This window comes from Taeniopygia guttata, chromosome 35 (assembly GCF_048771995.1).
Source record: "Taeniopygia guttata chromosome 35, bTaeGut7.mat, whole genome shotgun sequence".
Taxonomy (NCBI): Eukaryota; Metazoa; Chordata; class Aves; order Passeriformes; family Estrildidae; genus Taeniopygia; species Taeniopygia guttata.
In genome coordinates, this window is record NC_133060.1 from 3840309 (window position 1) to 3853319 (window position 13011).

At 52.4% G+C, this 13011-nt stretch overlaps 1 protein-coding gene and 1 long non-coding RNA gene across 3 annotated transcripts; one reads left to right on the top strand and one right to left on the bottom strand.

Moving 5' to 3' along the window:
* The first annotated feature begins 2019 nt into the window (after window positions 1-2019).
* Window positions 2020-5650, top strand: LOC115493103 (uncharacterized). The gene is made up of 3 exons (XM_041712677.2): window positions 2020-2316; window positions 3502-3580; window positions 4139-5650. The coding sequence occupies exons 1-3, from the start codon at window positions 2035-2037 to the stop codon at window positions 5059-5061; spliced, it is 1284 nt and encodes a 427-aa protein (XP_041568611.2). The 5' UTR covers window positions 2020-2034; the 3' UTR covers window positions 5062-5650.
* A 3080-nt stretch (window positions 5651-8730) lies between these two features.
* Window positions 8731-12989, bottom strand: LOC116807443 (uncharacterized). 2 transcript variants are annotated; one of them, XR_012052568.1, is made up of 3 exons: window positions 10373-12989; window positions 10130-10284; window positions 8731-10001 (listed from the first exon to the last, which is right to left on the bottom strand). It is a non-coding gene; the product is annotated as an uncharacterized lncRNA (long non-coding RNA). The 2 variants fall into 2 exon arrangements; XR_012052567.1 differs by having other exon boundaries at window positions 8731-9959; window positions 10373-11348.
* Between the last annotated feature and the right edge of the window lie 22 nt (window positions 12990-13011).

Genomic DNA, 13011 nt, shown 5'->3' on the forward strand with positions numbered 1-13011 from the left:
TCCTTTCCCACAGGGATGCTCCCAGCCAGGCAGCTCCAGCTGGTGCCACTGCAGAGGCTGATCCCAGCATTTGTCCTTCTTTCATTAGTTTAATGCGTGTGTGAACTGAATATATGCAAGTAACCAAGATAGCCAAAATACACAGCTGAAGTGTAAATTTATTCTATTGCCACACTAAAAAAATGGGGACAGATACAGTCCTAAGCTTATTCCATCTTAACAGGGGCAAAAAGCATGCATGCCAAGCCTGTTCCCCTGCCATAACATACCACATGGCCCATCAAAGGCATATTCCTTCACAAGGCTGTGATTTTGCAATCTCTGAGCTTCTTATCTCTCTTCCCTTTCACCAGGAGGCCTAGACCTGTGAAAAATGCATTTTAGGACTTTTTGACAACATCCTGTTGTCTTCTGCAGAAATTCCACTTCTCAAAGCAGACAGAAAACAACCCAAAGCAATCACAATATGTGAAATTTCTCCCACTGAATATTAGCACCTTCAGCTGCAAGCTCATCTCTGAGTGAAAATATTACTTTTTCTTATTTTTTTCTTCCTTGCCAAATCTTCTGCTTTTAACCTCTACCCCGCCTCAGCAAGGTTCCTGCCAATACATGCTTTCCTCCTCCTTGAAGCCCTTCACCGAATGCAGAGACCTGAGAGACCTTTCCAGCAAAGACTCAGGCAAAGAAGCCATTTTATCCCTCAACATCAGTATCAGTCTTTGCTGGTGTTAAAGCCCCCTCCCTATTCTGAAACAGCCCTGCACAGCACAAACAATGCACAGAAATTCCCTGTCTTTTGCTGGCCTTGCAGTTATCCAACGTCTTCACGGCTCTGGTTTGTAAGGTGTCCTGTGACATCGCAGCCCTGCTCCCTTCACACGTCCCCACAGCCCCTGTGCAGCCCAGCCATGGTGCCACAGCCCCTGTGCAGCCCAGCCATGGTGCCACAGCCCCTGTGCAGCCCAGCCATGGTGCCACAGCCCCTGTGCAGCCCAGCCCAGGACAGGAGCATTGCGGCTGGGCACAGCCCCTGTGCCGTGGGGCCCTGGGCAGCCTTGGGGCTCTGTGCCCCATGGCCTCCCTGCTGGGCAGCCTCTGCCAGCTCCTGCAGAGCCCGTGGCACCTGTGGGGCTGCACAGACAGCCCTGCCCCGGGCTCTGCTGGCCTCTGGGCCAGCAGAGAGGCCGGCCAGGGCTGGCCATGGCTGGGAACAGGCCCTGAGCCCCGCAGGAGGATGGAGCTGGGCCACAGCCAAACTCAGCCCAGGGCAGAGCTGGGCTCAGCAACCAGGGCTGCCAAGGGCTGGCACAGACAGAGGCTGGCGCTGACAAATGTCCTGGGCCCCCTCCCTGCTCTGTCCATGCCCCAAGGGCACAGAGCAGCCTCCTCTCTCGGGCTCTTGCTGTTTTCAATGCCTTGCCCAGGCGCTGGCCCTGCCCCACAAGGCCTGGGCTGAGTCCTGCCCCTGCCCGCTCAGCCAGGCTGAGATGGACACTGATGGTTTCTGTGCCAGGCTCTCCCAGCCCAGCCCAGCTCCCTGCAAGCTCTGCCAGCTGCCCTGAGCTCTGGGCAGCACCAAGGGCCTCTCCCCAGCACAGCCCAGCCGGCTCTGGCCCCACAGCTCTGCTCAGGCCAGGCTGCTCTGGGCACTGCCCCACGGCCTCAGCCCCTGCCAAGGGCACAGCAGCAGCTGCAGCTCAGCCAGGACTCAGCCCCAGCCATGGGGGAAGGGGCTTGGCCAAGGCCAAAGGAGCTCCCTGGGTGTCCTGCTCCCCTCTGGCTGAGGTGCTGAGAGCTCTGCAGCCTCTCCTGCCATCCCATCTGCCCAGGCCAGCACATGCTGGCCCTGATGCACCCAGCACACAGATGCCCTCCTGGCTGCGAGGGCACTGCTGACCCAGATCCACATGGGCACCGATCGGGACCCTCAGGTCCCTTCCCGCAGCTGCTCTCCAGCCTCTCTTTTCCCGGTCTATGCACACAGCCAGGGCGCCGGGAGGAGGAGGAGGAGGAAGAGGAGGAGAAGAAGGGATGAACAAGAAGAAGAGGGATGAGGACGCAAAAGACGACGAGGAAGAGAAAGGATTCAGCAAAAAAAGAAGTAGCCACAGGAGGAGAAGGAGGATAGAGGAGGCGGAGAAGAGGAAGGGAAGAGGGGCAGGAGGAGGGGCAGGAAAAGGAGGAGCCACAATCTCCTTTGTAACTCGTTGTAAACTCGTTGGAGCTGCGGCACCCCCGACCCGGGAGCGTCGGTCCGACCCGGGAGCATCGGTCCGGCCCGGGAGCATCGGTCCCCCCCTCCGCATCCCGCAGGTGACGGGGGAGGGGGAGCTCGCCGCAGATAGCACGGGGGGTTCCTGGCAGAGTTTTTCTGGGAGGGGGATCTTTGGATCTTCCGGGAATCCAAAACTGAGCCGGAAATGCCCCTTGCGAGGACAGCGGCGGGTCCCCGGGAGGTGGGTGCTTGTTTTTGGGTGGGTGTTTTTGGGTGGGTGTTTTTGGGCGGGTGTGTTTGGGCGGGTGCTTTTGGGTGGGTGTTTTTGGGTGGGTGGGTGTTTTTGGGCGGTGTATTTGGGCGGGTGTTTGTTTTTGGGCGGGTGTTTTTGGGTGGGTGGTTTTGGGCGGGTGTTTTTGGGTGGGTGGGTGTTTTTGGGTGGGTGTGTTTGGGTGGGTGTGTTTGGGCGGGTGGTTTTGGGCGGGTGGTTTTGGGCGGGTGTTTTTGGGTGGGTGGGTGTTTTTGGGTGGGTGTTTTTGGGCGGCTGTGTTTGGGCGGGTGTGTTTGGGTGGGTGGTTTTGGGCGGGTGTTTTTGGGTGGGCGGGTGTTTTTGGGTGGGTGGGTGTTTTTGGGCGGTCCCGGTGCCGGCTCCCGGCGGGGCTGCTCTGACCGGCCGGGGTCGCTCCGTTGTTGTCCCGCCCTGGGGCGATCGCCCGGTGCTGCCGGGGGTGGGACACCGCTTTTGGGGGCCCTTCAGAAGAGCCGAGGTGTGGGGGGAACCCGGGAGAGGCGATGCCGGAGCTGGGGGATCCCCAGCCGCAGGGAGAGGGAGCAGCCTGGAGAAGGGGTATCCTCGGGAGCCAGAAACGGAGGACCCAGAGAGGGGAACCGCCGGCAGCCAGGGGAAGGGGATAGGTTGGAGAGGGCTCCCTCAGGGAACGCCAAAGTGGGAAACCCAGGGTGGGGGGGAACTCTGGAATGGCCAGCATCTTGAAGCAGATATGATTTCTCTGGCAGAATCTTGGTATTTTGAAGTTCTTGGGGGATTAATCTTGGTATTTTTATTGGGTTTTGGGCTAAATCTTGGCCGTTTGAAATTTTTTGGGCTGAATTTTCTATTTTAGAGAGGTTTGTGGCTGAATCTTGGGGTTTTGGGGACTGTGTCTTAGTGTTTTGGGAGCTTTTTTAGAGACAGGATGCCCAGTGACTTCTAGAGATGGTCTTGGACAGGAGGAATCTCCAATCCAGCAGACTCACATCTTGTTTTTTTCCACCAAAACCAGAATTTATCATTCCCAAACTTTGGCCAGATGGAAGAGGAGACTGCAGGGAAGAGAAAGATGCTCTGGGACATCCAGGCAGGTGAGGAGGAAATCATTGCCCCTTTCCCTCCCTCTTCTGCCTCATCTCCCAGCCCAGCATTGCCCCTGGCTGCAGGACAAGCCCGCTGCCAATGCTGTCCTGTTGGGTATGAATTTGGGGGGAATGTCCTTCCTCTTTCCTCTGACACAGAGGCAGATCTCTTTCCTCTCCTTCTTTCTTCCTCCTTCCTTCTCCCTTCTCCTTGTTTCTCCCTCTCTTTTCTTTTTCCTTCCTCTCCTTGTTCCTACTTCCTTCTTTTCCATGTTCTTTCCTGTCTTTCCTTCCTCCTTTTTCTTCATGTTCCTTCCTCTTACTTCCTTTTCCTCATTCCTTCCTCTCGTTTCTCTTTCTTCCCCTTCTTTATTCCTTCTTCGCCTTCCTCCTCCTTTTTCATTCCTCCCCTTCTTCCTTCTTCTGCCTTCCTCACTTCCTTCCTCTCCCTGTTCCTGTTCCTTCTTCCTTCCTATTCCTCCTCAATCCCTCCTCTCCTTGTTCCTTTGACTCAGTCATTCCTTCTTCTGTCTCCTTCTTCTGTCTCCTTCTCCCCTCCTCCCCCAGGGAATGACCTGCACACAGAGACCAGAGAAGACAAATGCCCATGTCAGAATCTTGTGGAAGTGGCTGTTTTAAGCAGCTCCACTGCGCAGGAAGTCAACAAGGAGGAAAAGCCTGAGAGATCCCCCATGAGGCGCAGCTCCAAACCCAGCCCAGGGAGCTCTGAGGAGGAAAGACCCAGCCTGTGCCAGGACGACAGCCAGAGCTCCAGCCAGAGCTCGGAGCTGGTGATCCATGAGCAGCTTCATGGCAGGGAGAAGCCCTACAAGTGCTTGGAATGTGGGAAAAGCTTCAGCTGGAGCTCCCACCTGACCCGCCACCAGAAGGTCCACACTGGGGAACGGCCCTACACATGTGGGGAATGTGGGAAGAGCTTCAGCCAGAGCTCTGACCTGCTGGTCCACCAGCGCCTTCACACAGGGGAACGCCCCTACAAGTGCTTGGAATGCAGAAAGAGATTCAGCAAGAGGTCCAGCCTCACATACCACCAGCGCTTCCACACTGGAGAACGGCCGCACATTTGCTTGGAATGTGGGAAGGGCTTTATCCAGAGCTCCCATCTCATCAGCCACCGCCGGCTGCACACTGGGGAACGGCCATACAGCTGCTCGGAATGCGGAAAGAGCTTCAACCGCAGCTTCAGCCTTGTCATCCACCAGCGTGTCCACACCGGGGAACGGCCCTACGAGTGTCCCCAGTGTGGGAAGAGGTTTCAGACCAGCTCCGATGTCCTCATGCACCAACGGGTGCACACAGAGGAGAGGCCCTTCCGCTGCATGGATTGTAGGAAGGGCTTCATCCGTAGCTCTGACCTAGTCAAGCACTGGCGTGTCCACACTGGGGAGAGGCCCTACCGGTGCTTGAAGTGTGGGAAGAGCTTCACCCAGAGTTCTGCCTTGACCTCACACCAGCGGACCCACTGGTAAGAGAAGCCCTACAAGTGCTGCAACTGTGGGAAGAGCATTGGGGGATCCATGTTGGGCAGAGGCCTGATGACCCATGTTCCTGGCGATCCACACTGGAAGACATCTGGCTTGTGGTCTCCACATCCTCCTGGTTCCCCATAGGCACCTGGACGAACACAGGGGTAGAAACATTCACTGGGACACAGACTGATGCTGGAAATTCTTTGGGAAGAGTGGATTTGTTGACTTTAGGCCCAAAAAACTCTTATCTGCTCCATCCAATAATTTCTTCCTCTGGTGTCAAGCATAACTGGATGATCTTTATGGTCTTTTCCACCCTAAATAATTACACTATTTTAATTCTCTCTGGCCTATGGGTGTCTTGCACAGCAAAATGGTGATGGACTGGAGCAAAGACTGAAATTTTGAACACAATGAGGTAGAGACCCTCTAAAAAAGGCTCTTCCACCCACCCAAGCCAACTCCATGGACACTCACATGATGCTGACATCATATTTTTATTTTGGCCTTGATTTTCTTTCAGTTTTTGTTTTCCCTTAAAAACACCTAAGGTTGGGATGAAAAAATGATTAAAACCTCTGAACTGCCACCATTTTACTGAGATAGTGGGGTTCTGGGGGATATTTGAGAAATGTGGGAGAGTTTTTGCCATTGTTTTTCAGTCCAAATCCAAGAGGGATCAATCTGTTACATCAAAATGACGCAATCCCACTGAAAATGGCTCAATCCCAACCTAAAATAGCTCAGTCCCACCTCTTAAGGGCATGATTCCACCTCAAAATGGCTCTCCAGATATGTGATCCCACAGCACCCTCAAAACCCCTAGGAGGGGTGGAGTGGGGAGTGGGAAAGGTGGGATGTGAATTGGGAGGGTTGGCTGGGGGTTTGGGGTTTGGGATGGAGTGGGATGTGGATTGGGAAAGGTGGGATTGGGATTGGGGGTGGTAGGATGCAGGTTAGGGGCTGGAATGAATTTTGGGATGGGTGGGAAGGTGTAGGGAGCGCTGTGCTCCAGGACGGCTTCAATGAATGGAGACGAGATCTCTGTTGGTTGCTCTTAGAATATCAGGTTTATTAGGGATGGTGAAAGGTCCCGCTTGGAGCTGCCAGATGCAGCACGTGGCAAGGCCTGAGGGGATGGAGGAGGGTACAAGGGGTAGAGAGGATGCTCTAGGAGAGGGTGGAAGATCTAAGAGGGGGGAATTCCAAGAGGGCGTCTGGCCCCCCAGAGACCCCTTATCAGGGGGCTTCAAGGTGGGCTGGAACAGGACTTGGGCCAATGGGGTCACAGACACCTGATGTTTCAAGGGAGGGTTACAGGTATGGGATGAACCATACATTGGGGTGAGATCCAACAGTCCATTTGGCCTTTGGACCTATATGTAGGTAAGGGTATTGTCCAGCCAGTAGGGGGGATTGTTTTCATCCTGGCTGTACTATTGTGAATAATTATATTTATCCATCCTTTCCAACAGGAAGGGATCTGGAATACTATAGTAAAAGATAGGGGATGTTAAGGATGGGGTTACTATGTCTCCAAGCGTGTCCCCCAAACCTGTGGAGGTTTTGGGGTATCTGCCATTACTGAAGAGATTTTGGGATATTCCCCATTCCTGAGGGTATTTTTTTGACAACCCCACCCTGAGCAAGTTTTTGGGGTACCCAGAATCCTGAGTAGGGGGTGGTGGGAGAGGGGGGAGACGTGGCTCTGGCACATGGAAGGGGGGCTCCATAGGGAATTGTACAGGAGCCCATTCTGGGGAGGACTCTGCTGCTTTCTGCTGGTTTTGGGGCATTACACATGGCTTTTGGGAATATACTGCTCATTTTCAGGAGCTGAGGTGACTCCCTGCTTTTCTCAGGGGCTGCAGTGATGCCCCCTCATTATGGGAGGATGAGGTGACCCCATTTTGGAGAGGATCCTGCTGCTTTCTGCCAATTTTCAGGATTGTAACTGGCTTGCGGGGGCCCCCTGCCCTCATTTTGGGGGGGTTGGGGTGATCCCATGGTTCCTCCGATGGCTGAGGGGTTATAACCGGCTTGTGGGGCCCCCCGATTGCGGGACATCCCCCCTGGAGCAGGGTGTGTCCCCTGCTGCAGCCCCAGCCCTGCGGCAGCGCTCAGCCCGTGGTGACTCCCCAGTGTCCAGGCAGACCTGCAGCGGTGCCCAGCGCTGCCCACTTGCAGCCCCCTCGGCCCCAGCGCCCCCCGCCAGGGGAATTTGGGGAGGGGAGAGGTGGGGGGCGCCCAGGCCGGGCCCAGCCCTGCCTGGTCACGGCCGATGCCGCCCGCGCTGCTCCGGACTGGTCCGGACTGGTCCAGACTGGGGCTCCCAGGGCCGCTCTGGGCACCCCCCCACTGCACAGCGCGGCTGCTTTGGGGCTGGCGGCACCGCCCGGCGCTGGGGATGGGACAGCGGGGGCTGTGCTGGTGGCACTGGGATGGGACAGCTGGGGCTGCACTGGTGGCACTGGGATGGACAGCTGGGGCCGTGCTGGTGGCACTGGGATGGGACAGCTGGGGCTGCACTGGTGGCACTGGGATGAGACAGCTGGGGCTGCACTGGTGGCACTGGGGCCGCATTGGTGGCACTGGTAGCACTGGGGCTGCACTGGTGGCACTGGGAGCACTGGGACTGCACTGGTGGCACTGGGAGCACCCCCGGCTGTGGGCCCGGAGCTCTCGGGTGACCGGGAGGTGGAATGGGGGGAAAGGAGGGCGGGGGGACAATGGGAAGCAGTGAGGGCTGGATGGGAAAAGGGTGGGGTAGGACCTCCCCACACCCAGAACGGGGAATGGTGGGCTGCGATCTGAGGGCGATAAGAAAGAGGTGGAAAGTTTGGTCTGGGACCCATAAACGGAGTGGGAGGGATATGGAATCCACAAAACTCAGTGAAAGCGGCACATCAAACCCCCAGATTTAATGGGAGGTATGTGGCAGCCCCAAACCAAGTTCTGGGGAAACCTGGAGATTAGGGGTGCGATAGGAAGGGCATGTGAGAGGGTGGAGAAGAGGATCTCTTCACTTCCAAACCGAGTGTGAAGGGTCTGAGTTCCCAGTACTGAGCCGGGGAGGAGGTTGGGAACACCCTGAGACTGAGCTGTAGGGGGAACTGAAGTTTGAAGGGACAGTGGGAAATTACTGGGAGAATGAGGAAAATTGGAGGCAGGACAGTGAGCAGGGACATCCCGTGGGAGTCCTGTACACGGATGCTCTGCCTGAATGGGGTCAAACAACTCGAACAGAAAGGGGCAACTAGAAAGGCAGAACTCCTGTGAGGGCTTTTGACGCTGAGTGTTCATGTTTCTGAGGCTTTTAGGTACACAAGATGACCATATAGATACATATGAGATGGATTTGTGTAGGAGGAACCCCCAACCCAATGAGCTCATACCTTCATTTTTTCACCCAAAACAGAATTTGTCATTCACAAGCCTTGGCTGAATGGAGAAGGCTGTGAGGAAGATACTCCGGGACACCCAGGCACATAAGGAGGAAGTCGCTCCCCCTTTCCCCCTCTCTCCTGCCCCATCTCCCAGCCCAGCATGGCCCCAGGCTGCAGGACAGCCCCACTGCCAATGCCATCCTGCTGGGCACAGACTGAGGGGATCTCCTTCCTTCTCCTTCCTTTTTCTGGCATGGAGGAGTGAAAAACGCCAATCACTTGGTTTCTTAAAATTTTGTAAGTTTAATAATAAAAAAATAGTAATACAATTTAGAGTAATAAAATTTAGAGTTAGGACAATTACAAGACAATAAAAAGCAAAGATTTATGGATGTCCGAATGCTCTTGGACACTAAGTCACGAAAAGCATACCTTGTGAACAAAGGAATAACCCTTAAAAACCATACACTGTTGCATATTCACACATACTTCATGGTTATGCATACATTCTATTTAAAACAAGAACCTCTGTCTGCTATATGTCAACTATTTATTTTAATCCCCACGGCATCTTTCAGTCTGAGCAAGGCCTGAAGAAATTAGCTTCTTCTGATAAAAGAGTCATAAATTCCTCTTCTCTGGAATATTGAGGTGTTCTGTGACTGTTATCTCAACGTTAATATCTCATTCCTTACAAAAAAAAAAAAAAAACACATACATAGTTTTGTTCTGCTTTAAAACCAGTGAGAGACTACAAGTCAGAGTTACAATTTATTGGAAAAAGGGAAAAGAGACAAAATACATGCAATGATACAAAAGGAAGACCACTGACAAAGTCAGAATACAACCTGACACTCTTTTGGCCAGCGTGTTGGTAGCAGTCCAAATTGGAGTGGCTGCAGTCCTCCTGGAGTGGCAGATGTGGTTTCTGTTTGTGCAGTGGTCCTGTAGAACTGGTGTAGTCGGCCCAGTGGAAAACCCAGCTGTGTCCTCTAGGAAACCTGTGGGAAGGCTGCTGCTCTGTCTAGAAATCCCAGGATAGATCTAGGTGGGCATGCTTAGCTCCTCGCCCCTGAGCGGAGCATCTCACCGTGGGCTGATGTCATTCTGAGTCAGGGGTGAGTCCTTGATCATCTGTTAAACAGAAATGGCTCTGGAGGGAATTATCTCTGAGTCATGGGAGAGATACTGATGGGCCCATTACCAGGAGATAAGGAAAACTGCCCACAGTCAACTGCTACACAGATGCCTCTCAATCTCTATTTTAACTATTAAAGCTTCATTTTAACTACAAAACTACATTTACCGTACTATTAAAATGTTAATATAGCACCTTTAATCAAAATAACATCATACATATAGTATTCAATTTAATATTTGCAAAAAGCCAATCATAAAATATGCATTTTTCACAGAGGCAAATCTCCTTCCTCGTCTTCTTCCTTCTTCTCTCTCCTTGTCCTTTTTCTTCCTTCTTCCTTCTGCTTGTTTCTTCCTCCCCTCAGCACTGAGCTGTGGATGGAGACCAGGGAGAACAAATCCCCACAGCAGAACCTTATGAAAATGGCTGTTTTTAGAGGCTCCATGGCACATGAAGTCAAAAGGGAGGAAAAGCCATGGAGATCCCCCACCAGGAGGGCCTGCAAACCCAGCCCATGCTGCTCTGAGGAGGAAAGACCTACCCTGTGCTGGGAAGGCAGCTGAGCTCTGGCTTGGTGGTTGACCAGCAGCTTCATGATGGGGAGAAATCCCACAAGTGCTTCTTGGAATGTGGGAAGAGCTTCAGCAACAGCTCCAACTTCCTCATCCACCAGTGGGTGCACATGGGGAAATGGCCCTAAAAGTGTTTGGAATGTGCGAAGAGCTTTATCCAGAGCTTTAGCCTGATGTGCCACCAGAAGATCCACATTAGGCAACAGCCCTACCTGTGCTTAGCATGCAGAAAGAGCTTCAGCCTCCGCTTCCATCTGATCTACTGCCAGAGGTCCATGCTAGGGAACGGCCCTACATGTGCTTGGAATGCAGGAAGAACTTCAGGTGAAGCACCTGCCTGGTCTGCCACCAGAGCATCCACACTGGGGAATAGCCCCACATGTGCAGGAAATGTGGAAAGAGGTTCAGTGACTGTTCCAACCTGATCTGCCACCAGAACATCCACACCAGAAGGAGGCTCTAAGAGCGCCCCAAGTGTGGAAGGAGCTCCTCCTGTGAAACATAAATTTTAAGGAATTTAAAGATTTTAGAGGAGCTAAGATTTTAGTGAGAGATAAGCCTTACTAGAGTTAATTAAAATAAATGAGTAGGCCTTGATGAAGTTAGGAGTTAGTAGTTAACTAATAATTGATTGCTTGTCAACACAATGTTTAGTTAGCTGGGTTTATAATGAAGAATACAGTGACAAATAGCTTTTAGGAACATAAGACAATTGTGGGCCTCCTCTGTTCTGAAATCAATTGAAGACAAGGAATGGGAGTTCTACCAAGAGTTCATTTGTCATATTTGCATTGAAAAGGTAGAAAGGTCAGAACAAGGAAGACTTCATTGACTTCCTCATTTTGGGACCCCTCCCCATGAAAGGGACCACTAACCCATTTCAAGGAACAAACTATGCATGCTAAATAGCTTTTGAAATTATTAGCATATGAAGCAAGGAATGGGATGTACCAAAATGATGAATATTTTGGGTATTCAATACGTGTATGGATAAAAGAACTCTGTAATCACTTGGAAGGGGCGGTGTGTATTTGGGAGGTATCCTGCACACTACCTGACATCGAATAAACACACTCTTTCTAACTTTAAACTGTTAGAGTTTTTGTCCATCATGGTTGGATATCGGAGATCAATATCCATATTTTTTTAATAAATCATCTGCAGCTCTGCCTTGACCCAACACCAACAGCCCCACAGGCAGCAAAAGGGAGAGTTCCCGGCTGCTGTCGCAGCTGCTGCGGCCCAGGAGCCCAAGGGTCTCACTCAGGGCTGCTGTTCATAGGGATGGGATGGGCTTTAGTTACAGACGTTTTCCATCCTAGCAGCAGCTCAGGTTGGTGACTTTCTGGGAAAGGTTGAAACTAAAATATGATCCCATTTGGGATGTTATTCGGGGAAAAAAAAAAAAAAAGTTTCCAAGGCTGTTGGAGCTTGTTGTACAGCACCAGTTCCTAGAACAGACGATGTTGGTGATAAACTCAAGAGGAGTTGAGCCAAGGGCTGTTTGTCAAGGCTGAGGCCTAAACAAGTATTTATCAGATCATGGTGTAGCCTGAAAGGAGGGGGGGGATGGGAAGATATTTTCCCGAGAGTGTCCACTGATTTTTCATGAGATCTGAGATGCTCTGAACCCTCTTCCCACATTCTTCACACTTGTAAGGCTATTCCCCGTGTGCCGGTGCTGGTGAGTGATGAATGCAGACAGAAGAAGAGAATTTCCAGAGCCTGGAGCTGGGTGAGAGGTAGACGAGAATCACCAGAGGATGATGCAGAGCGGCTTCCCAACGGAGTGCGCCAGCTGTTCCTGTCCAACTCCACTGCGGAATGCCATTCTGGAGGTGGCAATGAAGCGATATGCGGAATAAATAAATAGACTCCACAACTCGAGGTAGTTATGAAGTGGGTATGTATGGGAGCGCCCGGCACAAGTGAGATAACTCCGAAATCTTGTGTCCCGAGCTGAAGTCTGCCCCCCGACTTTATTCACAAGGGTGTTCCATATGCAATACATTACACAACTTTTCTATGCATATTCAACCCCTGGCCCCGCCTGTCTTCGCTTCTCATGCGAAATAGGTCCACGCCCTTCTGGGCATGCGTAGTTTTTTGTGGGGGCTTTTATGGGGGTCCCTGGTGGTCTTTGAGCTTCAGATCATCCTCTTCCTCTGCATTGAACTTTTGAACTCTTCTCCTGTGCGCTTGCGCTTTTGGTCCTTTGCTCTCCTATCTGGATAAGTTCATCATCCTTGACATGTTGGAGACAGAGGGGCTTCCTTGTCTGAAGTCTTGGCATTCTTGGTCCTTTCCGGTATTTGTCTTTTTGCAAGAAGCTTTAGAGATCTTTGTTTTTCTTTCCTATGCCTTTCTGTGCAGAGGTTTCTTAAAATTCAACACATGATTCTACAAACATGATACGTTCATTTTTGATATATTCATTTTTGATACATTCTTTTTTTATACATTTATTTTTGATACATTCATTTTGTTAGTTCAAGTGATCTCTGGAAAATCTTTTGTTTCAGCAACTTGGCCTTTCCCGTCTGCTGGAACCCCCTCTGTGGGCAGGGACACAGGTCATGGCATGCCCCCCATCGCAGCTACTTCCAGCACCCCACAGCCAGCTGGCAGCTCAGGGGGCCATGCCGGACCCCCCTTCCCACTCCCCTCTGCCCACGGCCACTGCAGCTCCGGCTGCTGGCTGGGGGGAGCCCCTCAGGAGCCCTCCAGCGAGGATCCGCCTTCCCAGAGCTGCCGGGAAGCGCTCCAGGGAATGCGTAAGGGAGACACGAAGGGACCCCCTTTGGGAAGCGCTCACCCGCTGTGCCACCTTCCCTCTGCCACTCCTTCCGCA

Excerpts from the sequence above, each read along its gene's own strand:
- LOC115493103 (XM_041712677.2), top strand. The coding sequence starts at position 2,035 with ATGAACAAGAAGAAGAGGGATGAGGACGCAAAAGACGACGAGGAAGAG. Across the intron at positions 2,317-3,501 it reads CCCCCCTCCGCATCCCGCAG|AATTTATCATTCCCAAACTT; the intron begins GTGACGGGGGAG and ends CACCAAAACCAG. Across the intron at positions 3,581-4,138 it reads GCTCTGGGACATCCAGGCAG|GGAATGACCTGCACACAGAG; the intron begins GTGAGGAGGAAA and ends CTCCTCCCCCAG.